The 27243-nt window shown below is 42.7% G+C and overlaps 1 protein-coding gene across 1 annotated transcript in view; it reads left to right on the top strand.

Moving 5' to 3' along the window:
• The window catches only part of RECK (reversion inducing cysteine rich protein with kazal motifs), a 247826-nt gene that overhangs the window by 159203 nt on the left and 61380 nt on the right, over nucleotides 1-27243 (top strand). Inside the window, exons 11-14 of the mRNA XM_066579140.1 lie at nucleotides 2984-3196; nucleotides 14682-14818; nucleotides 19110-19250; nucleotides 20852-21031. Coding sequence (XP_066435237.1) covers nucleotides 2984-3196; nucleotides 14682-14818; nucleotides 19110-19250; nucleotides 20852-21031 — 671 coding nt within the window. The remainder of the gene's footprint in view (nucleotides 1-2983; nucleotides 3197-14681; nucleotides 14819-19109; nucleotides 19251-20851; nucleotides 21032-27243) is intronic.

The raw sequence follows: 27243 nt of genomic DNA, 5'->3' as shown, positions 1-27243 counted from the left end.
AATAGTGACCATAATATAATATATTTCAACTTGTCTTTCAATAAAGAGTTTAATTGGGGAGCTACAAAAATACTAAACTTCAGAAAGGCAAAGTTCCATCAGCTTATTAGTGATGCTCTTAACCTTATAGACTGGGATGATGTCCTCAAAAAGTAAAAGTACAAACAATAAATGGGAAATGTATAAAAACATGCTAATTACTTACTGTGAGCAGTTCATATTTTATAGGAATAAAAGGGTAATAAGAAAAAACCAATGTGGCTCAATAAAAATGTAAAGTGGGCAATGAACACCAAAAAGAAAGCATTTAAACTACTAAAACAAAAAGTAGACTGAAATAGACAAATCACTGGGTCCCGATGGCAAACATTCCTGGGGTTTAAGGGAATCAAGTAATGTGATAGACAGACCCGTTTCCTATATTTATAAAGTCATCTTAAATGACCGCTAATGACAAGTGAATGATAATCGTTACATGTGAAAGCGAAACAATCGCTCACTTTAGCTCCTTTGAATGAATTTTGAATGATGATCACTGTGTGTAAAAGGGCCTTTAACCCCTTGAGTGGCACGCCCGGAAATTTTCCGGGACGAGCTCCACTGCTCATAGCGACATAGCCCGGAAGATTTCCGGGCTATGTATCACTATGGGAGCTGCAGAGCACAATGCCACAAGCTGTGACAGTGTGCTCTGCCTGCACAGACCCACACAGAGCAGTGCAAGGACTTTGAAAAACCAGCAGAAGATATTGCCGATATGTCGGCAACCTCCTGCTTTGTTTACAGGTTGCCATAGAGACCATCGGCTTGTCAGAAGCAAGCCGATGGTCTGTGTGGCAGGGAGAACTTGGTGCTTGGCTGTCAGAGGACAGCTAGGTACTAGCTCTTACAGCAGAGATCAGAGAAAACCTCCGATCTCTGCTGTGTGACTGCAGCATGTAAAGGGCTGTCACTGCAGCATGTAAAGGGCTGTCACCATCGGACTCCCGGAATGTGATCAGGGGTCCTGATGGGTCCCTGTGGAAGTCCCCTAAAGGGACAAAAAAAAAATTAAAAAAAAAAAAGTTAAAAAATTATAATAAAAACACTTGTCTCCCTTTACTTTGTAAAAAAAATCAAAAGTACAATCGCACATGTGGTATCCATGCGTCGTAATGACCCAGAGAAGGAAGTTAATACATTATTTAACCCCTTAATGACATGGCCATTTTTTTTCTTTTTTCCCCATTTCTTTTTTTCCTCCTCCCTGTTTAAAAAATCACAACTTGTCCCGCAAAAAACAAGCCCTCACATGGCCATGTCAATTGACAAATGAAAAAGTTATGGCTCTTGAGACGCAACTGCAAAATTAGTTGAAATTCAATGATTAGACCATTTTAAAAAACCTGCCCTGATGGGCACGACAGGGTGGTAGGAAACCCGCCACTCAAGGGGTTAAGGTGGCTTAACACAAGCGAGTGTGTCCGTGCATTGCCTTCAGTGGAGCTGTGTTGCTGCTGGCGGCTCCATTGAAGACAATGGTCGGCCGGCACCGCTGAAATGATTTTCAGGGAAGAGCTTTAAGTATAAGCTCTTCCCTGAAAAACATCCCTTTTAGCCGCTGCCGTGTAAGTATTCCTGCCGGGAGTCCCCTTGCCATTGAACACTGTGACAGCACTGTCACAGGGATCAGTGCCAAGAGGACTCCCCACAGGGAGTAAAGAATGCCCTGCCACAGCTGTGGCAGAGGATTGTAATGTTTTCCTATTGTTTCGAATGGGACCACCACTTCTGCAGTTCACTTGAAAGCAATGGGCTGCTGCAATCCCTGCAGGGATTTTCAGGGAAGGGCTTTAAATATAAACCTGAAAATCAGCCCTAAAATGTGTTAAAAATAAAAAAAATATATACTCACCTCTCCTCAGCTGACGGGACTCAGGCACATCTAGCCTATCTACTCCCTGCACTGCTTTGAAGCTGTGGTAGGGAATTCTTTATTCCCCGCAGAGATGAAGAATTCCTTTGCTGCATCTGTCACAGATGTGGCAGGTGCAGCAGGGAATTATTTTTCCTCGCGGGGATGTGTTCTTCATCCCCGTGCGGACATGGCAGCGGTGGACAGGTAAGTTTTGTTGTTTTTTTTAAACTAAGATTCTTGTTTTTCAGGGAAGAGCTTATATTTAAAGCTCTTCCCTGAAAAACAATTACGGGGTGTCGGCAGACCATTGAAGACAATGCGTGCATTCCCTATGGTGCACACATGTCCTATCTTTACAGGCACATGCCTGTAAAGCATGGACATGTGCACACACCATAGGGAATGCATTGGTTCTAATAGAAGCGTGTTTTTGTGAGTGCGTATGCATGCACAAAAACACGCTCGTGTGAAGCCACCCGTAGGCTGTATTCACAGCTGCATTAGGAGATCTCCTGGCTGAATGGATCCATTTTATGATAGAACCAAATTTACCCAATTTAACCAAATTAAATATAATAGAGGCCTTGCAGTTTCTATTCGGCTTTCTAGCATTTTACTGCATGAAAAAGACGTGCATGCAGGAATTTTTTGTTTGGCAATTGATGCTGGTTTTGTGATGGAGCCACAAGCAGAGGCTCTGAATGAAGATTTGAACATAGCCTTCATATATTAAATATGCTCTGACCTTGTATTTCTTACATTCATAAAATGTTTTATAATTTTGACAGTTTTTTATGTGACATATACTAAATGCCTTTTACAATGTGCAGTTGGCCATTGAACTTGGCATACACTGACTAACCATTTTCTTGCCTGGAAAATACCGATCAATCTTTGTAAAAGTTGATGAAAAATGCAAAAACGGTAGCAGATTATTTATAAATATGGCATACCACATGCGTGTTCCATTCTCTACTTCACACTTACTCTGAAAAGCTGTCTGTGAAATGTGCTCCTTTTCTCTGTATATAGTTTATCAATGCTCACACTGATATTACCAATATGAATTTTTGTATTTATTTTTAGGCCAACTGAATTATTTCGAAGCTGTAATGCTCAATCAGATCAAGGAGCCCTGAATGACATGAAGCTGTGGGAGAAAGGAATCATTAAGATGCCTATCAAGAATATTCCTGTTCTAGATATTAGGAAATGTCATCCAGAAATATGGAAGGCAATTGCTTGCTCGCTCCAAATTAAACCATGTCATAGTAAATCCAGAGGAAGCATCATCTGCAAGTAAGGGGTGCTCATTACCATACTACTTCCTATATTTGTAAATTGGACTACTTGAGTAGTAATCGACTCAGTTCAACAATACAGGGCACACTGAATATGTTATCCTTCAGTTTATTTTCTTGTTCCATCATTGTGACAGAATATCCTGAACAACTCTCCAGGTGAACAATGGGTCATTGTGTTCATAGTACTTGTTCCCCCCTCATTCACAGTAGCATTCAAAATATATTTACTTCTTCAGTTTGGGATTTTGAAATTGGGAATATGTTCATGTGCAGTGAGTTCAGCTGTAATTAAATAGTTTTGTTTTAAAATCTTTTTTTTCTCCTTGAAATCAAATTTCACTTCTGTGAAAATATGACTTGAAGAGTAACTATACTTTTTTCAAACTTTTGACATGTCAAAGGGACTTTTCAAAAGTTTTGATCACTGGGGTTTCTGCTGCTGAACCCCCCACTGATCACTAGAATCTAGGGGCTTTAGCACTTATCCGAGTGCTGTGCTGCTTCGGCTGAAGATGGACAAGTAAAGGTCTGTAGAAGGTGTCCATAGACCTCTAAGTCCATCTATAGCTGACGAGAGGAGCTGCCAAGCAATAAACACTGCCAACTGTTGCAGCCTCCTGGTTCTACGGATCAGCGGGGGTCACAGCAGCAGGATCCCTATTTGTCCAACACCAAACCATCCATTGTTCAGCCTAGTTTGCAACAGAATTTTGCTGTAAAGTTACACTCATTTTCTTGAAAGGCATGACCCATGAGGAAAAAGGCATGACCCATGAGGAAAAAGGCATGTCCCATGAGGAGCAATGGAATAAAAAGGGTTTAAAATGCATACATATATAAGCAAGGTGCATGTACGCCAGTTTGTTTGGCCCCAGTTGAGCCAGATGTCTGATATATTTCGCCAGTAAAACGTACCCAATATCTGTAGATTTGTACTGCCTTTTACCTTGGAATCTAAAAGAAAAACAATATTGTCATTACTTAGGTACTAGGAAACATGTTTTAACAAAGTGGGCTACTAGAGAGTGTTCTACTGCCTTGTAGAGCATAGTAATCCAGACCAAAAGTAGGTATTTAAAGGGCCACTTCGGTGATTTTTTTCCCCCATTCATTATGTAGCTAGCTTTTCAGTTTATGTAAATGAGCTAGCATTACCTTAGTTAGTTTTTCCTTTCTATCTGAAACTCATAGTAACATAGTATATTAGGCTGAAAAAAGACCTGTCCATCTAGTTCAGACTATTAACCTGTTGATTCAGAGAAAGACAAAAAAAAACAATGAGGTAGAAGCCAATTTTTCTCATTTAAGGGCAAATATTCCTTCCAAGTCTGGCAATCAGAATAATTCTTTGATCACCGACCCTTCTGAAGGTAATTAGTAACTATAATATGTAATACTGTAATGCTCAAGAAAGGTGCTAAGGCCTCTCTGAAACTCTCTTATCAAATTCGCTATCACCACGTTCTCAGACAGAGAGTTCCATAGTCTCACTGCTCTCACAGTAAAGAACCCTCTTTTGTGTTGCTGTAGAATCCTTCTTTCCTCTAGATGTAGATGATGCCTCCTTGTTACAGTCACAGTTCTGAGTATAAACAGATCATAAGAGAGATCTCTGTACTGACCGCTGATATATCTATACATAGTTATTAGAGCGCCCCCTTGTTACTGTCACAGTTCTAGGTAAAGAGATGATGGGAGAGATCTCTGTACGGACCCCTGATATATCTATACATAGTTATAAAGTCGTCCCCTAGTTACAGTCCTAATTACAGGGTAGAAATAGATAATGGGAGAGATCTCTGTATTGTCCCCTGATATAGTTATGCATAGTTATTAGGTTTCCCCATAGCCATTTTTGTTTTCTAAACTAAATAACCCCAATTGTGATAACCTCTCTGGGTATTATAGTCTGCTAATGTATTTATACATAGTTAATGGGTCGCCCCTTACCCGTCTTTTTTCTAGGGTAAATAATTCTAATTTTGATAGCCTCTCTGGGTATTCCAGTCCTCTCATTCCATTTATTAATTTAGTTGCCCTTCTTTGAACCCCCTCAAGCACTGTAACATCTTTCTTGAGTACCGGTGTCCAGAACTGTACACAGTATTGCATGTGGGGCCTGACAAGTGCCTTATATAGTGGAAGGATAATGTTCTCGTCCCTCGCCCCTATACCTCTTTGCACCGCAAGACTTTATTTTCTTTTGCAGCAGCTGATTGGCATTGATTGCTCCAGTTAAATCTACAATCCACTAGTACCCCCAGGGCTTTTTCCATATCATGTTTCCCTAGCTGCACCCCATTTAGTGTATATTAGTGACATTCGTTCCTCCTGCCCATGTGCATAACCTTACATTTATCAACATTGAACTGCATTGCCATTTTTCTGCCCAAGCCCCCAGCTTATCTAGGCCCATTTGTAGCCGTACATTGTCCTCTGTTGTATTGATTGTCTTGTATAATTTTGTATCATCTGCAAATACTGATATTTTACTGTGTAGTCCCTCTATCAGGTTGATAAATATATTGAACAGAATGGAGCCTAATGCTGAACCCTGTAGCACACCACTGGTAACGGTGGCCCAATCAGAGTACGAACCATTTATTATCACCCTCTGCTTTCTATCTCCGAGCCAATTCTTTACCCAGATACACACGTTTTCACCCAGTCCGAGCTGTCTCATTTTATATATCAGCCTATTATGCGGCACGGTGTCAAATGCTTTAGAGAAATCCAGATATACGAGATCACTAGACCCTCTCAGGTCCAGCCTAGAGCTTACTTCATCGTAAAAGCTGATCAAATTGGTCTGACATGATCGACCCCTCAAGAACCCATGCTCATGAGGGGTTATACTGTTCTCCTTGGGGTATTCTAGGATAGAGTCTCTCAAAAACCCCTCGAATAGTTTTCCAGTTATTGAAGTGAGACTTCAATAACTGTAGTTACCAGGCTCTCTTTTGGACTCCTTTTTGTATATTGGAACCACATTGGCAATGCGCCAATCCAATGGTACAACCCCGGTCTTGATAGTGTCCATAAATATAAGAAATAGCGGTCTAGCTATCACATCACTTAGTTCCCATAGAACCCTTGGGTATATTCCATCTGGGCCCAGTGATTTATCAGTGATAACATCGCGAGAGCCCGGCCTGTCGCCATGGCAACAGGACGCCAGACACTGGCGTCATGTGTTGCCAGTGCCTCAGATCGCTGTATAAACTACAGCTCGTTTCGCAAAAAATAAGCCATCATAGAGCTCTGTACGTCAGAAAATAAAAGTTACAGGACTTTGAATGCAGCGATTTAGAAAAAAAAAGATTTCCAAAAAGAGGGTTTTTATTGCAGAAAAGTGGAAAAACCTAAAAAAAATTTAAGAATTTTAGTATCGCTGTAATCGTACCGGCCCGCAGAAAAAACGGAATGTCTCATTTATGCTGCATGATTAACGCTGTAAAAAAAAATCTATGGCAGAATTGATGCGTTTTCTCTCCCTGCTTTCATTAAAAAAAAAATAAAAGTTTTACAAGATAGTTAATGTACCTAAAAATGACGCTGATAAAAACTACAGTTCGCAACGCAAAAAACAAGCCCTTACACGGCCGCGTCGATGGAAAAATAAAAAGGTTATGGCTTTTGATAAATGGAGAAGAAAATCCGCCAAAATTGTTGCGTCCTTAAGCCAAAAATAGGCCATGTCATGAAGGGGTTAATATAATTGAAGAATAGTTTAGGGTTATTTTTGCTGTCTTTATCAATCAGTCTTTCTGCCTCCTCTTTGGCAATTTTGATATTTCCCTTACATATTTAGTTTTTTTCCCAGTATGATTTTAACTAGTGGTGAGCGAGCATGCTCAGATAAGGCAGTTACTCGAGCGAGCATCGCTCTTCTCGAGTAACTGCATTCTCGTCCGAGCAGGCTCGAGGGGGCGGCGTGGGGGAACTGGGGGGAGAGATCTCTGCCCCCCCTCCTGAGCCTGCTCGGGCGAGAAAGCAGTTACTCGAGAAGAGCGATGCTCGCTCGAGTAACTGCCTTATCCGAGTGTGCTCGCTTATCTCTAATTTTAACGCTTCTTTGCTGCGTTCTTGTTTTAGTAATTTAGACACTTTATTTTTTTCATTTATTGCCCCCCCCTTACAGTCCTGTCGAGCCACATTGGTTTCTTTCTCCTTGTGGTTCTTTTGTTTTTAAAAGGTATGAACTGCTCACATGAAGTAATTAGGATGTTTTTAAATTTTTCCCATTTCTTGTCTGTACTGATATTTTTTAAGGATACTTTCCCAATTAATGTTACCGATAGTAGTTCTGAGCTGCTCAAATTTTGCTTTACTAAAGTTTCGTAATTAATGTCCCCCATAATAATTATTTCATTATAAGATTTCAGTTTATTCTGTTGCTTTTGGTGGCCTATAGAAAACCCCTATCAGTATTTTGTTATTTTACTTCTCTTTGTATTTCTACCCACAGAGATTCCACGTGTTCATCTCCTGCCACTATATCCTCCCATAGCCTCGGCAATAAGTAGGATTTAACGTACATACATAGCCCTCCCCCTTCCTGTTCCCCACGGTCTCTTCCAAAGAGATTGTAACCCTGTAAATTCACTGCCCAATTGCACTTATCATCAAGCCATGTTTCCGTTATTCCAACTATATCGTAATTTTCATCTGTCATTCTCACTTCAAGCTCACCCACTTTGCCGATCAGAATTCTTGCATTCGTTGCCATACAATTTATACAGTTGTTTTTGTTCTTTAAATTCATTTTGCTACTAATGGTACTATTGGCTGTTCTGTCAGTTCTAACTGTACTAACCCTACCCCTGCTCAACCCACATTCCCATTGCTTGTCCCCAGGTCGCTATCTACACTGTCTACCCCCGTTTCTCTTTTTGCCCTCCCCCAGTCCCTAGTTTAAACACTTTTCCAGCCTTCTAGCCACCTTCTCCCAAAGCACAGCTGCACCCTCCCCATTAAGATGCAGCCCGTCCCTACGGTAGAGCCTGTAGCCGACAGCAAAGTCAGCCCAGTGCTCCAGGAACCCAAGCTCTTCCTTCTTACACCAACTCCGGAGCCACTTGTTTACCTCCTTAAGATCCTGCTTCCTTTCTAGTGTGGCTTTTGGTGCAGGTAGTATTTCTGAGAAAACTATCCTGGAGGTCCTTGCCCTAAGCTTGGATCCTAGGTCCCTGAAATCATTTTTGAGGCTCTCCATTGACCTCTAATTTGTTCATTGGTGCCAACATGCACCATGACCTCTAGATCCTTACCAGCCCCTCCCAGTAATCTGTCAATTCGATCCGTGATGTGTCGAACTCGCCAGGAAGATAACACACCATTTGACGATCCCGGTCTTTATGGCAGATTGCCCTATCTGTCCCCCTTATAATTGAGTCCCTCACCACTGGGACCTGTCTGACCTGCCCTGCGCTTCCCGTCCTCTTTTCACTGGAACAGTCATCCCCCTGGCGTTCAGAGGGCATGTTGGGCTGCAGCGCAAGATTGAGGGGATCACCCCTAGATCTCTGTATACAAACATGACTGTTGTCAGTGCGCGAACTAAACCTGGATTCCTTGCTGAAGACAAACAAGTTCAACATCATAGCAGTCCAGTTTCATTGCTCATGACACCACTGCAAATGGAGATGATGGTGGGTATCAAAAGGCAATACACATAATGGAGGCTTTGAAACCAAATGTCTTTCAGCTAAGCGCCTAGAAATTGTTCCAACAGACACAAGGGCCTGTAAAGATAGTGCCACTTGTCTCTGGATGGTGGACAATGAACCACTTGAAGCTGCTCATGCTTGTCAGATGATCAGTTTATCCTCTCTACTGCTGGTTTGTCAAGGGTGTCCTGTGCCTGGTCATCTTGCATGCCCTCATGCATCCACTGGTCCCAATACCTTCTGACAGTCTGGTCAGAACAGCCCAGATGGCCGACAATTTGGCAATACAACCATTCAGCTTCTCACATTTCAATAGTGTGCCCCTTCTCAAACTCTGTTAAGTAAGCGAAATCTCTTTGATTGCATTGTTGCGGCATCTAGTGATCAACAAGCAGACTGTGCCAAGCATTAATATTTCCAGAGAATTGACTCTTACGACATGACCAATGTATGAAAGCCATTGTTTGGTGATTTAGCTTTTTTAGTGATACTTTTGGTCTGACATGTTCTAGAATTGCCTTATTAGTGACCATCTCTGTCCATCGTAAAATAGTAAAATAGTATGTTAGGCTGAAGGGAGACCTATGTCCAGCACCACAGCCCAAAGGCCTCGATCCTTCTTCTGTCTACTTTCTTGAGTGTCCAGCCTTCACATGTATATGTAGTTATTGGAAAAATGATTGCATTGATTATTCGTTGTTGTAATGCTGATGTCTTTGCGCTTCCGTATCTTCGCCATTCCTTGCATTGCTCTATGGCGAAGGCTGATTCTTCATTTGATTTCAGGCCCTGATTTGCCATTGTGGTCGATCTTGGATCCAAGCAAAGTGAAATCTTGGACTGGTTCAATTTCTTCATTGTTGATTGTTCTGCTTGGTACAACATTGCTTGCTGTTGTCAGCAGTGTTGTTTTCTTGAGATACAGTCCCATATGTTGGCTTTCTTCTTTGACTTTTCGAAATAGGTATTCAAGGTCATTTTCATTTTCAGCAAGTAGAGTTGTGTCATCAGCAGATCAAAGGAAGTGTAGGACCACCTTAATTCTAGTACTTTGCTCTTTGGGGGATTAATATGATAATCTGACAAAGATTCAAATGTGGATATGGTAAATAAAAGTGTATTTTAGTGCGCCTCGGGTTAGCTACAAATAATAAAACGTAATCAACGAACAAAACGGGTTTAATTTTTCTGTGGTCCACCTCTATCCCTTTCGATAATCCTGAATACTCTAGATATCTGGCAAGAGGTTCAAATGCTAGATGAAATAACAGGGATGATAAGGGTCAGCCCTGATGCATTCCTTTCTGAAAAGGGAATGGTAACGATAAAAGCCAGGGGTATGAATTCTGGCTGCTGGGATGTCATAAAGGCCTTCTGGAAAAGTCCAGAAAGTTCAGTCTATCGAGCACCAGTCCCATTGAACATTATCAAATGCTTGTTCAGCATCAAGCTCTACCAAGACTGAGGAAATAGCTAGCCAGGAATGGCAGCAGATCTTGTCTAACACAGCCAGAGCTTTTCTTATGTTAGCTACTACCAAGTGACCCTTAATAAAGAGAGAGCAATAAGTGAGAGTATAAATAAACTGAACCTGTCTGCCAAGATCTTAGAAACTTCAGGTCTTGATTAATTAGCAAAATGGGGCGGTATGAGTTTGGAGATTCAGGGTGCTTATAAGGGTTAAGGTTGCGTCTTTTATATGGGCTACTTTAGCCTGGGCTGGGATGTTCACTGTGAGTAGAATCTTATTGTAATAATTAGTCAAGGTGGGTACAACCTGCTTTAACAGAGATTTGAAAATTCCCCCCAAAACCCATCCAGACCAGGAGCTTTGCCATTATGCAAGGACCTGATGGATTCCTAATGTCACTATTCAGCAATGCGTTTTGATTGGCAGTGAGCTTAGGGAGGTGAACTAGAGTTAAGAAATTGAGAGCCTCTACAGGTTTTGATTGATATAATTTGGTATAAGTCTGTAAGCAGGATAATCATTTCTTGAATGTGATGTTCCATACAAAGTTTTTGGAGAAGCTATGTGGAAGGGTTTGAAATTACCCTTTGCTAACTAAACCAATCTTCGAATGGATTTACTTGCAAGGCAGAATAAACCATCTTGGAAATGGAAAAAGTGCTGTCCAGCCACAAATCAAAATTAGATTTAGCAAACTTCCATGCCCAACGCGATAGCTCAGACAGGAATAGCTAGAAATCTGTGTAAGCTTTGTGCAATTTCTCACTGGCTTCTTTTTGTTGACAGGTCTGACACTTACAGAGGGTAGCCATGTTTCCAAGCAATCTTCCCCTCAAAACAAACTTGGCATTTTCCTAGTGTAATAGAGCATCATCCTTTTTAAATGCATTGTCATAGCCACCATTTGAGCCACTAGGCCCTTAGTAACTCCACAAAATCATCATCTTTGACCAGGAAGGCAGGAAAGCACCATAAAAGGTCAGAGCCCCATGGAAATGTGTATTGGATGTTAAGTGTTTGGCATAGGACAATCCAGAATATAATAGAAAGAAGAAAAAAGAAGTAGTAAAGCAGAGAAAGAGAAAAGGAGGGGGAGAGGATGAGAGTAAAGGCCCTTTCACATGCAACGATTATCGCTGAAAATTCGGTCAAATGGCTGAAAATGAACGTTAATTGTTACATGTAAACGCAGGCATCATGCACTTTTTGTTTGAACAATGGATTTTAGTTCACATAAAATCAGTCGTTCAGCTGCTGAAAGGACTGATCAAATACATACCATTTAAATGTACTTCGCTCATCTTTCAGAAGACTGCAGGATGTTCTTCCCACGGCATGTTTACACTTGCCGAGAAGAGAACAATTCAATCTGAGGGCAGCCGCGAGAAGAAGAATGGAATGTGATGACAGCTGTTTGCATGTTTACACTAGTCATGAGGAGAACAATGCAGTCTGCCAGCAGCTGCAAGGAGAAAGATGGAATGTGTTAGAAGCCACAAGGAAAACAATGGAATGTGTTGGCAGGTTGTTGCATGTTTATACTAGCCATGAGGAAAACAATGGAATGTGCTGGCAGCTGTGAGGAGAAGAATGGAATGTGTTGGCAGCTGTTTGCATGTTTACACTAGCCACAAGGAGAACAATGGAATGTGCTGGCAGCCTTGAGAAGAACAATGGAATGTTGCAACATTCATGAGGAGAACAATGGAATGCTCTGACAGCTGTTTGCATGTTTATACTAGCCATGAGGATTACAATAGAATGTCTGGCAGCTGTTTGCATGTTTACAATAGCTGCGAGGAAAACAATGGAATGAATCAGAAGCAACAAGAAGAACAATGGAATGTGTCGGTAGCTGTTTGCATGTTTATACTAGCCATGAGGAGAACAATGGAATTTTCCATCAGGCATGAGGAGAACAATGGAATGTGCCAGTAGCTGTGAGGAGAACAATGGAATGTTCCAGCAGCTGTTTACATGTTTATATTAACCACAAGGAGAACAAAGGAATGTGGTGGCAGCTGTTTGCACAGCTGGGTGCATGTTTAAAACAGGCTGGGCTCAGCAAGCAACTCGTGAAGGTCCTTTTACATGTAAATGAAGATGATACAGTGTTAATGGCCATTATCACTTTATGCAAATACTTTGCTAAATCTTTCAATTATTTGAAAGATTATCTTTGCGTGTAAAGGGCCTTAAGCTGTAAAGGGTATTAGGGAAAAGAAGTAAGGCTGATTATGGTGAGAAAGGACTTATCCACTAAAGCATGGGTGTCAAACTCATGTTCACCGAGGGCCACATGATATTTACACTGCACTCCCAGCAGGCAAAGATAGTATAGTCTGTAGCTGCTCATGGGTGCTATTCAGATGTATCATGAGATTGATAGTGCAGAATTCTGTGAAATTGAAAGCAACATCAAGATGGTGCCGGATAAGCATCAGACAGGAGGCTGCACTGCATGGAAGAGACTGCAATATATACAGGAGACTTCAAGAGTGTGATGGGAAATAAGGTGAGAACTTCAGGAATAAAAAAATATGGAGTGCTTCTGTAAGGACTTACCACATACCTTTATCATTAGTGCACCATGACTGCAAAGTCCTTATAAGTGTTTCCTAGTAATCTGTCAACCTGAATCCACGATGCGTCAAGGATGACAATGCACTGAATGAAAAGGTAAAATTATTGCCATTTGCCGCAGCTTTTAGAAGGAGCTCACTACAAAGAATCATAGAATGGTAGATTGGAAGGGACCTCCGGGGTCATCCGGTCCAACCCCCTACTCAGTGCAGGATTCACTAAATCATCCCAGACAGATATTTGTCCAGCCTTTGTTTGAACACTTCCATGGAAGGAGAACTCGTCACCTCCCGTGGTAACCTGTTCCACTCACTGATCATCCTCACTGTCAGAAAGTTTTTTTTAATATCTAATTTGTGTCTCCTCCCTTTCAGTTTCATCCCATTGCTTCTAGTTTTCCTTGTGCAAATGAGAATAGGGCTGATCCCTCTGCACTTTGACAGCTGTTCAGATATTTGTAGACAGCTATTAAGTCTTCTCTCAGCCTTCTTTATTGCAAGCTGAACATTCCCAGATCCTTTAACTGTTCTTCATAGGACATGATTTGCAGACTGTTCACCATCTTGGTAACTCTTCTCTAAACTTGCTCTAGTTTGTCTATGTCTTTTTTAAAGGGGGTGCCCAGAACTGGACACAGTATTCCAGATGAGGTCTGACTAAGGAAGAGTAGATGGGGATAATTACCTCACGTGAGCTAGACTCTATGCTTCTCTTAATACATCCCAGAATTGTGTTTGCCTTTTTGGCTGCTGCATCACATTATTGACTCATGTTCAGTCGATGATCTATTAGTATACTCAGGTCTTTTTCACATGTGCTGCTGCTTAGCCCAATTCCTCCCATTCTGTATATGCTTTCTTCATTTTTCTTGCCAACGTTTCTCCATGTTAAATACCATTCTATTAGTTGCTGCCCACTGTGCAAGCTTTTTCAGATCTTTTTGAATACTCCCTCTCTCTTCCATAGTGTTAGCTATCCCTCCTAGCTTTGTTTCGTTGGCAAATTTGATCAGTTTCCCATCAATTTCCTCCTCCAGATCATTTATAAAAATGTTGAACAACACTCGGCTTAGGACAGAGCCTTGTGGTACCCCACTTGATACATTCTTCCACTTGGATGTGCAGCCATTTATGACCACTCTTTGAATACGATCACTCAGACAGTTCTGAATCCACCTAACAGTTGCCTTGTCAATCCCATATTTGGTCATTTTTTTAAATAAGTATGGTATGAGATACTTTGTCAAATGCTTAACTAAGGTCAAGATAAACTTTGTCCACCACATTTCCCTGATCAACCAAGTTGGTGATACTGTCATAGAAGGAAATTAGATTAATCTGGCATGACTTGTTTGTCACAAACCCATGCTGCCTCTGGTTAATTACTCCATTTTCATCCAAGTACTTGCATACATGCTGTTTAATAATTTGTTCAAAGATCTTTCTCGGTATAGAAGTCAGGCTCACAGGCCTGTAGTTTCCTGGATCCACCTTCTTCCCTTTTTTGAAGATGGGGACGCTTTTGAAGATGCTCTACCGAAGGAGCTATCCAGACTCTGAAAAAACATGCATATTGGTACAGCCCTCAGTAAAATTAATTGAAAATAAATGAATACAAAACATGAAAATATCTGCTTGACAAGTCTTAAGAAATTATCACTTCACTGTGAATTCCTTCCAGTTTCTTATTTTTTATGTATTACACTTGCTGCATTTGCAAAATAATGTTGCATTCTGTACATTCTTTTTTTTTTGAAGAACAGATTGTGTTGAGATACTGAGAAATTGTGGTGACCACAGCAAATTCCTAGAAGGCGAAACTGCAGAAAGTATATGTGAGCAGCTGTCTTCCACTGATGACACCGATGACTGTATCCCACTGGATACATATCTCCGTAAGTTGTTTGAGTAACTTATGTATAAAATCTTCACTCAAGCACCTAATAAACGTATTTTCCTCGAGATCCCATTTATTTTCACTTAATTTAATGAGAAGCAAGTACACTGACTGATCACTGCATTAGGAACAGCTGGCTTGTGACATCTTGTGATGAGTAACGCCATACAATGTGATGAGCATTTCACCATATACTCTCAGATAATGTGCTGATCTCTACTCTGCACAGCAAAAGGCAATGTTTGGCAGCCATGGGTAAACATGGGGACTTTAGTAACTTTGACTACGTGCAGATTGTTGGGATCCAGAGGTGTGGTGCCAGTATTTCTGAGACAGTTGCACTTGTTGGCTGCTCCTGAACCACGGTATCGAAAGTGTTCAAGACTAGACAGGCATCTGATAGAAGATCACACAGCAGGCCATGTGTGATCCTAGAGGTGCGTGTCGGTTGGCATGTCTGGCATTTCAGCAACCACATGCCACAGTAGACCAACTAGCACAGTAAGGCAACAGCAAGAAAGTTAGACATTTTTCCACAATAACCATGTGGTATACCTTGTGTTGACTAGGGTTTAATAGCTGTAAGTGCTCCTGATGACCCAACATCATCGCCAACAATGCCTCGCATGGGCCCAGGAAAGATATAAATGTACCTTGGATATATAGCAGAAGGTTATCTGTGCTCCTAATCCCCTGTAACAGATATTCCCCTTGTTGTCAGAGGGCTTGTCATGCTCCAATAGTGCTAGCTCTTTATTGGCATTCTACTAATTCGCAAAATTTGCAAACATATTGGGGTGAGAATTAGTTTCCTTGCAACTCTTCTCTCTAACCTCACAACTGGGTAAAGACAATAGGTTGGGTGGAGAAAACCCAAAAAGCTGCCTGCAGGTGTTTTGAGAGGTAGGAATGTCCACTTGTCTACTGAAGATCTGAGACCAAAAATGGGTGGCATGCTGGAATTCTATAAATAAACAAACCACCTACACATAATTTTTGAGAGACATTCTTTATTGGTATATGGCACTGCAGACCAGGCTTTTTTACCTCAGTTGCTTGGTCTGTTCCTCCTCCTGTCACCCAGCTTGCTGCCTGATGATCCTGTTCTCCTGAACTATCCTCCACCCCCACATCTACCCCAGCGAGTGCTCAATGAGCAACAAACTCCTTTCCATGATGCCCATAGACCTGAGTGTTGTAAGCTGCTCATTTAGATCCAGGATCTAAGATTCCACATGCACAACATGCTCACATCTCATACAGTAGTGTGAACCCAGCTGTTTAATGACTGCATACATGGTACAAGATATACATTGTCAATCATTGTCAATCTAAATGCACATATTACAGATAGCATTTAAAGCAATTTATATAAATGAAAAATATCGTACAATGGGGAAGGGGTATGGCCTGGCGGAGAATTCTTAGGAACTAGATCAGAATATTCACACTCCAGGGCTTACCAGAGAATTTCACCAAAGGTACCCAGGGAAGCCAACCTAGAGACGTTTGGAGGCTGTCCTGTAATGAGGAGGCTGCTGTCAGGATTCAAATCTACAACCTCCTGCACTCAGAGCAGTAGACCTACCTATTGAGCTATTTCAGCAAGCTAGATAGCTCCCCTAAGTCCGAGTCCAATGTTACTTGTCTTTGTCTCTTGTTCCATGTCATAGAATCATAGATTGGTAGAGTTAAAAGGGACCTCCAGGGTCATCGGGTCCAACCCCCTGCTCAGTGCAGGATTCACTAAATCATCCCAGACAGATATTTGTCCAGCCTTTGCTTGAATACTTCAATTGAAGGAGAACTCACCATCTCCCGTGGTAACATGTTCCACTCGTTGATCACCCTCACTGTCAGAAAGTTTTTTTTCTAATATCTAATTTGTGTCTCCTTCCTTTCCGTTTCATCCCATTGCTTCTAGTCTTTCCTTGTGCAAATAAGAATAGGGCTGATCCCTCTGCACTGTGACAGCCCTTCAGATATTTGTAGACAGCTATTAAGTCTCCCCTCAGCCTTCTTTTTTGCGTGTTAAACATTCCCAGATTCTTTAACCATTCCTAATGGGACATGATTTACAGACCGCTCACCATCTTGGTAACTCTTCTCTGAACTTGCTCCAGTTTGTCTATGTCTTTTTTAAAGTAGGATGCCCAGAACTGGACACAGTATTCTAGATGAGGTCTGACTAACGAAGAATAGAGAGGAATAATTACCTCATGTGATCTAGACTCTATGCTTCTCTTAATACATCCCAGAATTGTGTTTGCCTTTTTGGCTGCTGTATCGCATTGTTGACTCATGTTCAGTCTATGATCTATTAGTACAGTTGTGGCGAACCTTTGGCACGCGTGCCAGAGGCGGCACACAGAGCCCTCCCCACTGGCATGTACCACCATCGGACGCTCACCACTTGTAAATGCCGTCAGGGGCCACGACTCCCTTGCCGGCATTCACTCAGCTGCGCTGCTAGCAGCGCTGATCCCGGCACATGCTGAGACATCAGTGTGCAGCCGGGATCCTCCTCCCCTGACGTCTCCTCGGTACTGGTGTATTATGTCGTCACCGGAAGTAAGGGGTGGAGACATAATACACCTGTCATCCAACTGATTCACGCCCCCAGCTTCTGATTGGCTGGGGGCGGAGGACTGTGGTGAGGCTGAGAGCAGCGGGCCCTAGGCTGTGAGCGGTGGCACAGGTAGCACAGAGCCTGCCCAGCGGCCCTGGCATACATGACAGCAGCAGGGCTGGGAGCACCGGGATAGCACCAACCCTGGGAACTGCAGCAGTGGAGGCTGAGGTACAGGAGGACAGCACAGAGCGCACCACTATTGTGAGTGAGGGAGAGAGGGAGAGGAGGGAGAGAGGGTTGGGAGGGGAGGCCGCTAGGGATGTCACTATTACTACTGGGGGCCACAGTGGGGTGTCACTATTACTACTGGGGGCCGCTTGGGATGTCAATATTATTCTATGGGCTGCTATGGGATGTCACTATTACGACTGGTGGCCGCTATGTGATGTCACTATTACTACTGGGGGCAGCTATGGGATGTCCCTGTTACTACTGGGGGCCGCTGTGGGGGTGTCACTATTATTACTTGGGGCCGCTTTGGGGTGTCACTATTACCACTTGGGGCCGCTATGGGGTGTCACTATTACCACTGGGGGCCGCTATGGGATGTCACTATTACTACTGGAGGCCGCTGTGGGGTATCACTATTATACTGGGGGCTGCTATGGGATGTTACTGTTACCACTGGGGCTGCTGTGGGGTGTCACTATTACCACTAGGACTGCTGTGGGGATATCACTATTACCACTGGAGCCGCTATAGGATGTCACTATTATACTAGGGGCCTCTGTGGGGTGTCGCTATTACACTGGGGGCCGCTGTGGGGTGTCGCTATTACACTGGGGGCCGCTGTGGGGTGTCAAGATTATTCTGGGGGCTGCTGTGGGATGTCACTAATACTAATGGGGGCCGCTATGGGATGTCACTATTACTACTGGGGGCCTCTGTGGGATGTCACTATAACTGGGGGCCGTTGTGGGATGTCACTATAACTGGGGGCCGCTATGGGATGTCACTATTACTATTGGGGGCCGCTATGGGATGTCACTATTACTACTGAGGGTCGCTATGGGATGTCACTATTACTACTGGGGGCCGCTATGAGATGTCACTATTACTGGGGGCCACTGCGGGATGTCACTATTACTACTGGGGCCGCTATGGGGTGTCACTATTACTACTGGAGGGCACTGTGGGATGTCACTATTATACTGGGGCTGCTGTGGGGTGTCAATATTATTCCGGGAGCCGCTATGGGATGTAACGATTACTACTTGAGGCAGCTATGGGATGTCACTATTACTACTGGAGACCACTATGGGATGTCACTATTACACTGGGGGCCGCTGTGGGGTGTTGCTTTTACAATAGGGGGCACTGTGGGCTGTCGCTATTACACCTGGGGCCGCTGTGGGGTGTTGCCATTATACTGGGGGCCACTGTGGGGTGTCAATATTATTCTGAGTTAAAGTGATACCAAATATATATATATTTTATTTAAATTTAGATTCTTTTATTATAAATTTGTTAAAAAGTATGTTTTTTTAAAACTTTTATTACCTTTCTGGTGTGAGTATATGGAGTTACAAGGAAAACTTTTTAGTTTATGCTGACTACACTTTTCCTTCTAGTCTATGACTGCTTCCAGGTTATATAAGATCCTTGTAATAATATAAATTGCAGCAGCACCTGAATATTTGTTTCCGAATTATCTTAGGATCAAGTCCACTGGACAACGTTACTGAGGAGGTTACCCATCCATGCAACCCAAATCCATGTCCTGCTAATCATCTGTGTGAGGTGAATAGAAAAGAGTGTCTTCATGGAGAACCATGTCTTCCACATGTTTGTACTAAAGGTAATGCATTAATGTCACCAGACAGAAATGTAACAAGTTGTATCTGTGGATTACATTGTAGAGAACACTGAGGACAATTTGCATCCTACCAGCTGAGGAACATAAATGTTACCAACTGACAGCTCTCTCTCTCCCGAGTCATGGCAGCAATGCCTTGTGTAAAGGAAAATGTCTCTACTAGCGCCATTCACATACATCAATCCATGATTAATGATTTTATGGCTGCATGGGAAAGCCCTTAAGAACCAAGCCAATTTTGGTCCGAAAGGGAATGTATTCCTTATTTTTGGCTAAAAAAAAAACTAGATGGTAAAACATATTGTATTTTTCTAATCTATATTTACAGTATTTCATGATCGTAGATTTTTTTTCTGTTGTCTGTATATGACTATGGGGGCTGCCATTTGGCCTGAGCTGCAGTGATTTGCTTCATAGCAGCTTTTGGAGATTTGCTTTGCAGCAGAAATCATTGGCGTTTTACACATTAGACAAAAGCGGACTCATTGATTTCTGTGGGAGAATGCACCAGGCCTGCAGGGAGGGGGATAGATAAGACGTGACCATCACCCATTATGAATAATGGGTCCTGTTTTAGCTACAGTATATATAATATATATCGGTTTTATGTTTATCTGAGTAGTTAAAATATCATCCACTCAGTTGTTTAGAGAATAAATACTGGAAATATACATTGTAACTTCCCTTCCCCAGCCCCATGTTTTCTTTCTCCTTTCCCCTTGTTCTCCTGTTCCCTTCTCCCCAAGTCTAGTATGTTTTGTCCTGTAAGTTGTGTTTTATGTGTTTAATGCTGGTTTGGCATTAATATGGCTTGGTTCATCTGCGTAGAGGTAATAATTCTGGCTTCTAGGTTTTGTTCTGATTGACTTGCACGGCTTGTTTTACTTTATTTACTTCTTTATCGATTCCTTTTAAGGCTACATATACACAAGCGAGACTCTCGTGTGAGTTTTGTGTGTTACAAGACAAAACTTACATGAATATGAACTCCATTCTCTTGAATGGAGTAATTCACCTGAGTGATTTTTTTGCCCGGACAGCGATACTGCACGGTTAAAGATCGAAGCATGTCCTAGTTTTTGGCGTTCCTGCTGAGCACTTCGCCCTTTGTTCTCAATGGGACCTTTAAAGATATTGCATAGCACTCACATATAGTGCAAAGTGCATGTGAGTGCAATAGGATGTTTCCCATTGAAACACGCGCCCAAGCAACGCATTTTCACAGAAGTGATGCAAGGCGTTTGTGCATGAAAAATGCCTTGCATCTGCGTGTAAAACTCATGTTGGCTAGTGTGACATCGGGCTGAGCTTCTTGGCCAGATATCGTCCCGCCCATGTGAATGTAGCTGGAGGTTCATATGAATGTTGACGTTTTACCTGGCAGCATTCTGTCGCCCATAGTTGTTTTTTGTGTCTGTTTTATGTCTATATAATTGGGTTTTTTTGTGGAGCAAGTTGTAGATTTTTAGAAATTATTTTGGGGTAAATGTCAGTTAAAGTTTCATTTGTGTGTTTTTTCTTACAATGCATGAAAAGTGAAACTTCTCTTAATTGTTTTATGATGTATAATATCTTTCACACAGGTTGCAAGTTGGGAGAAGCATCTGACTTCCTCGTCAGGCAAGGAGATCTCATCCAAGTTCCATCAGGAAAAGTGGGCTGCTATAAGATTTGTACCTGTAGACAAAGTGGAACATTGGAATCCTGCCTGGAAATGAATTGTATTGATCAAATATCATGCAATGTTGGTGGGCAGCACAAAAGTAGGTGCAATGCAGCAAGTTACCAGTTACACTTGATCAGAATAAGATAAAAAATGATAGTATCTTCTAGATCCGGATAACATTGCGGAAGACTTACAAATAGAAATGAGCGAGTGTACTCGGTAAGGACAGATACCTGTTTCGAGCGAGTATCGTCATTACGGAGTACCTTCCTGCTCGCCCGCAAGGATTCGGGTGACGGCTGGTGTTAGCGCTGTGTCGCGGGAGGGAGCAGGAGGGAGCGGAGGGGGAGAGAGACAGAGAGAGATCTCCCTTCCGTTCCCCCCTCCCCCGCCGGCACCCGAATCTTTGCGAGCAGGCAGTTACTCGGTAAGGACGATACTCGCTCGAGTATCTGTCCTTACCGAGTACGCTCGCTCATCTCTACTTACGAACCATAAATACAAAGGGGACAATTCTTGACACTTAACCTTTTTGCTGCCAAAGGTTTAGGACAACTTACACCACTGGTTACCAGGGCAATTATTGCACTCTTTACATGTACAATTAAAACCTAAATTAAAAAACAAAGAAAATCCCACTTTTTATATGTAAAAGTGTAATTTAAAAAAATAAATAAAATTACATATAAATTCATGTTTATGGCTTGAAGTCTGAAGCAGAAAATTAGATTCACTTTCAGTCAGTAAAAGTTCTGGATGTGCAGAGTACATGTGTACCACTTGTAATGTCTACATGCACATATGCTTCAGGCTGGATTCACATGGCCGAGTGCGATGTTACACTTGCAAACATTGCTTAAAAAGACATTGCATCTGTGTGAGGCCTTAGTCAGACGGGCGTTTTTTCGCGCGATTTGCGGATCGCATGATGGATGCGCATCCGCAAATCGCGTGACCGGTGCCCGAAAATCTGCTCCTAGCCGCGTTTCATTAGAAACGGGCCGGAGCTGTCTAGCGCATTGCATTCAATGGAGACGGCAATACAGCCCGCTCCATTGAAAGCAATGCGCTGCGGGCGAGTGTGGGATGAATTGTCGGGAAGGGCTTAAATATATAAGCCCTTCCCTGCAATTCATCCAGAAAAGTGTTAAAATAAAAAATATATATATACTTACCTGCTCCCGGCAGCCGGAGTTCCGCGCGGCCGGCCTGCAGTGGGTGTGAAGGGGGTGTGAGTCAGACCTGCCCCCTGATTGGCTCAGCGCTGAGCCAATCAGAGGCAGGTCTGACTCACACCCCCTTCACACCCACTGCCGGCCGGCCACACGGAACTCCGGCTGCCGGGAGCAGGTAAGTATATATATATTTTTTATTTTAACACTTTTCTGGATGAATTGCAGGGAAGGGCTTATATATTTAAGCCCTTCCCGACAATTCATCCCGCGCACGCCGGCAGCCCATTGCTTTCAATGGAGTCGGCTGTATTGCCGGCTCCATTGAATTCAATGGGCAAACATCGTTCTTCTCTGCCACAGCTGTTACAGCTGTGGCAGAGAAGAAGAATTTGTCTTCTATATGTTCTCAGTGGGGTCGGCGCTGCTGCCGCCGGCCCCATTGAGCGCATATAGAGAAGAGAACAGGAATCGCAGATCGCAAATAGGTGCGATCTGCGATTTCTGTTCTATAATTTATCAGACGAGCGCATAAAAAGCGCTCATGTGTCGGATACCATTGCAAAGCAATGGTTTTATAAAATCGCCGGACGCATGCGCATGCGCAAATCGTGGCAAAAAACGCCCGTCTGACTTAGGCACAATTGTGAATTTTCACAGGGGCGAACAAATTCCAAGGGATTCCAATAGTTTCAGCGGTAAAAATCGCATCGCACTCACATGCAAATTGAAAGGCGTGCAAGTGCGATCAATTTTTATAATGATCCAATAGAAGCAAATGGACAATTCTGAATTGCAAAAGAATAGGACATGCAGAAGTTCTTCAATCTCTTCATTTCTGTGGGAGAATAATCGTTCATGTGAATACACACATTGAAATTAATGTTTAAATGTAAGTTTTATCTTTATTGCATTTGGATGGATTTTTTGCATGAAAATTGCGCATGTGAATCCAGCCTCACTTATTCACCACCACTAAAAGACCAAGCTGGAAATTTTTAAAAATGTACACCCTATAAAATACAGGCCTAAAATGTGAGCACACGGGGATGGCTAGCAGCAGCACAAAGGGGCCGCATGTTCAAGTAGCTCTATTGCTACAGTATTAAATTGCCTGAAGTTTGGTGGTTATCCTGTGGGACCAAGTACCTGGGAAGGTGTGTAGGACTGCAGAGGAGAGACTCCCGCTGGGTGCTCTTTGGCCTGCCAGCTGCCTTTCATCGGGGTTTCAGAACTTGGGAGGCTGCCAGAGGACCCCGAGTAGGAAAAACCCTCGGAGCATTCCACCTGCTTACCAGTAGGCAGACACCCTGCACTAGACTTCAGTGGGGACATTCTGTGCCCTTAGGAATGAACAGGGGGCCTTACCTGGCAACAGTTCCCACCACGTCCATGGCAGAATCTCTTCCCACATAGGCAGCGAGAGAAACTTAGGGCTGTATACCCATGGGATGTTCTGGGTTGTATCAATTACTACCAGACCAAAGAGAAACTTATAAATAAATGGCGGCAAAGAAGATGTCTACCAGCCCCATATAAAATCTGTTCTGATGTTCCCTGAGCTTTCTCCAAAAAATCTGCAACTTCACAGAGAATTCATCCAAGTCGCCTCTATTCTGCATAGTGCTAATATTAAATATAAATAGGGCTTCCCTATCAAGCTTATCATAGAATCACAGAGTTGGAAGGGATCTCCAGGGTCATCGGGTCCAACCCCCTGCTCAATGCAGGATCACTAAATCATCCCAAGCAGATGTCTGTCCAGTTGCTGAAGACTTCCATTGGAGGAGAACTCAATGAAAATTCCAGAACTGGACACAGTATTCCAGATGAGGTCTGACTAAGGTAGAGTAGGTGGGATACTGACATCACGTGATCTAGACTCTATGCTTCTCTTAATACATCCCAGAATTGTGTGTGCCTTTTTTGCTGCTTCATCACACTGTTACAAAATTGCTGGAAAAAAGTATGGCTATATTTACTTACCAAAATACTAGAAGGACATGGATTGGAATGCAAATGCACAACCCCCCATGAGATGCAGACAGCCAAAATGCTAAATGGAGGAGCTTGCAACAGGTGAAAAGTACTGATGAACAACCGCTCACATAACCCCCCTACAAAGAGAGGAGTGGCTACCCAGTGCTACACCTGCATGTAGATAAAGCATACAAAAGGGTGCCAGGCCGATTGAAAAGTGATGTCCCATGCAGATCCAAAGCTCACAATTTAAAGCGGGCTAAACCGCAATCCATTTTGGCACTGTGACCCCGGGCTGTCCCAGCAACACCGCATGTTACAAAAGATGCTGATAAATACTGATAAAAAGGAACATGCAGACAGCCAAAGTACCTAATGGAGGAGCATTGCAAAAGTGCAAAACCCTGATAAGTAAGTGGATTGCTTTTGGGGTGGGGTTTAGTCTACTTTAAATTAGGGGCTTTGGATCTGAATGGGACAATACATGTTTGAATCTGCTTGGTACCCTTTGTATGCTTTACCTGCAGGTGTAGCACTGGGTAAACACTCCCCTGTTTGTAGGTAGTATCCTAGAATGTAATTCATCTGGACCTAGAGACTTGGATTCACGTAAGTTAGTTAAGTGTTCCCTCACCATCTCTCTGCTTATAGATAGCCTGCATTCTTGTATTTCCCAATAGCACAGGGAAGATCAGTTGATGTTACATCTATTTTCTGAGAGAAAACAGATACAAAATAGGAATTTAAAAGTTCGAACTTCTCAACATCATTCTTAACTAGAGATGGGCGAACGTACTCGGTTCAGGTGTTTTTGGACTCGAGCACCACTCATCTCTATTCTTAACAAATTCACTATTTTCATCTTGTAAGCAACCAATAGCATCTTTGACTTTTTTTTTGACATACCGCCAAATCCTTTTTTATTGCTTTTGGCCTCTGTTGCAAGCCTCAATTCATTATTAGCTTTAGCTTTTCTGACACTTGCCCTACAGTTTCCACAGACTGCTTTATATTCATCTTTAGGCTGCCTGCAGACGGCCGGGTCAGATCCCGCTGCAAGAATTCTCGCAGCGGGACCCAACCTGTGCCCCTGCAGGGACCAGTGCGTGTCTCACCTGCTCCCGCAACTCTGGCGCTGTGATGTGCCGGCTGCCGGCCAGCCGGCACATATGCAGAGCAGAGCCGTCGGCCCGGGAGTGACATCGCAGAGGCCCGCACAGAAATAGAACATGCTGCGATTCGTTTTCTGCGTCTGCCTAGGATTGTGTTTTCTAATGCAATGCTATGGCAGCTTCCACAGGCGGAAATTCTGCGGGAAATCCTGCCGTGGAATTTCCTCCCGTGTGCAGGGGGCCTTAGCTATTCCCCCCTTTTTCCATTTGATAAACATATTTTTCTTTATTTTTACCCTGTTTGCAAGTTCTGTGTTCATCCTTTCTTGTCTTTTTAGATGCTTCCCATTCTTCCTTCTTTTAGGGGTTGTTAACGATTGTGCTTTGAGAATCTCATTTCACAATATTTCCCAACCTTCTTGGACATTTCTGTCCTTAAGAACATCCAGCCATTGGATTCTTCCTACCCTCTGTATAAGTCCATTAAAAGCTGCCTTTCTGAAATCCAACCTTGAGGTTTGAGTTTTCTCAGGTCCTCCTCCCCTTTTTATCCAAAATACAAGGATATCATGATCACTGCCTCCTAAGGTCCCAGCCACTCTTACTTCCTCAACCATTTCCTCCCTGTTGGTAAGGCCTCGTTCCTCCGAGCATGGTTTTAGCGTAGATTAGGTGCATCTATTAGAACCAATGTTTTCCTATAGAAACGTTAAGACGAAGGAATTTTAGATGCGCATAAAACTCGCACCTAACAAAGATAGAACATGCGACTACAATGCCCGCATCTAAGGTCCGTGGTGCGAGAAAAGATAGGACCTGACCTATCTTTGGCGCAAGCTGCGCAGGAGTTTCCATAGACCCCTATGGGAGCTGGATAACTTGCACCACCCAGCTCCTGATCATGTGAACGGGCAATTTTACTGCTAATTAAGCTCGAGACTTAATAGCTGGAAGTTGCCCGTTTGCACTATTTTTAGTACAGTATAGCCTCGTGTGATTGAGGCTCAAGAATTAGGGCCAAGATAGCAGATCCCTTGTTTCTCTTCTACCTTTTGGAAGATAAAGCTACTTATTTTGGGAAGTGGAGGGTCTTATGCTGTAACATTGGAAATGGATGGGCTGTTACTTTTGAAGAAATGCATACCTCTCGAGTTTATTTTGTTATGTTAAGCCTCTTTTAATAACTTTACTAAAACTAGAATTATTCAAAAGTGAGTACACACCCAAATTCTATGCATTTCCTGAAAGCAGACAAGCTGATTACTGTACTTGCGTTGGGGTGCTGTTGATGGCTACGTCCACCTTCATGTACCTTTTTGTGACAAACAAGAGTTTTTTAACGCATTACATTTTACAATGCTGCCCATAACTCTCATAAAAGCAGAGGCTAAATGCAAAAAAAGTAAAAATAAAAGAGCACGATGTGCAAAGTCATACATGCTACAAGAGCATACTTGAATTTTCAGAATAAGCTGCCATGTGTATGTGAGGAATAACACTATTTCTGGCCACCATTTACCATCAGATTTCCCCTTTGCAGGCTGTACATCTAGTTCTCGACTACTGCTATGCTGTCTTCTATACACTGTGCACAGAAAAGAGCAGGGCATATTCTATATCTCTGTAACACACAGACATATCGTTGAGTAGGAACATCATTAAGCAGTACTGAGTAGTGTAGATGTGATTTTGGTAGCTGTAGCACAATAAATAACTCACTATTCACTGCAACTTGACTACTGAAGCGCTTCCCTGCGAGGACATATGAAATACATCCTTGGCAGGGAATGAGGTTTTGTCACCATGATTACCGCTTTTTTAGATTGCAGTCAGTTTAGCTTTAGAAACCCTTAGCAATAACAGCCGATCGCAGACTTACCCTGCCTATGACAAATGGCTGTCATAAGACAACTCATTTACATAAGGACTGCATACTGTATAGCAATATAACTATTGATTAGAAATAACATGTTAATTCTTCTTTCCCTTCTACTTGGTATAGTCATTATAAGTACATTGACTGATGGAATGTCTACACATCTTAT

This window comes from Eleutherodactylus coqui, chromosome 9, assembly GCF_035609145.1.
Source record: "Eleutherodactylus coqui strain aEleCoq1 chromosome 9, aEleCoq1.hap1, whole genome shotgun sequence".
In the NCBI taxonomy this organism is placed as follows: domain Eukaryota; kingdom Metazoa; phylum Chordata; class Amphibia; order Anura; family Eleutherodactylidae; genus Eleutherodactylus; species Eleutherodactylus coqui.
The sequence above is the reverse complement of the archived record's forward strand: the minus strand, read 5'-3'. Positions and strand labels throughout refer to the sequence as shown.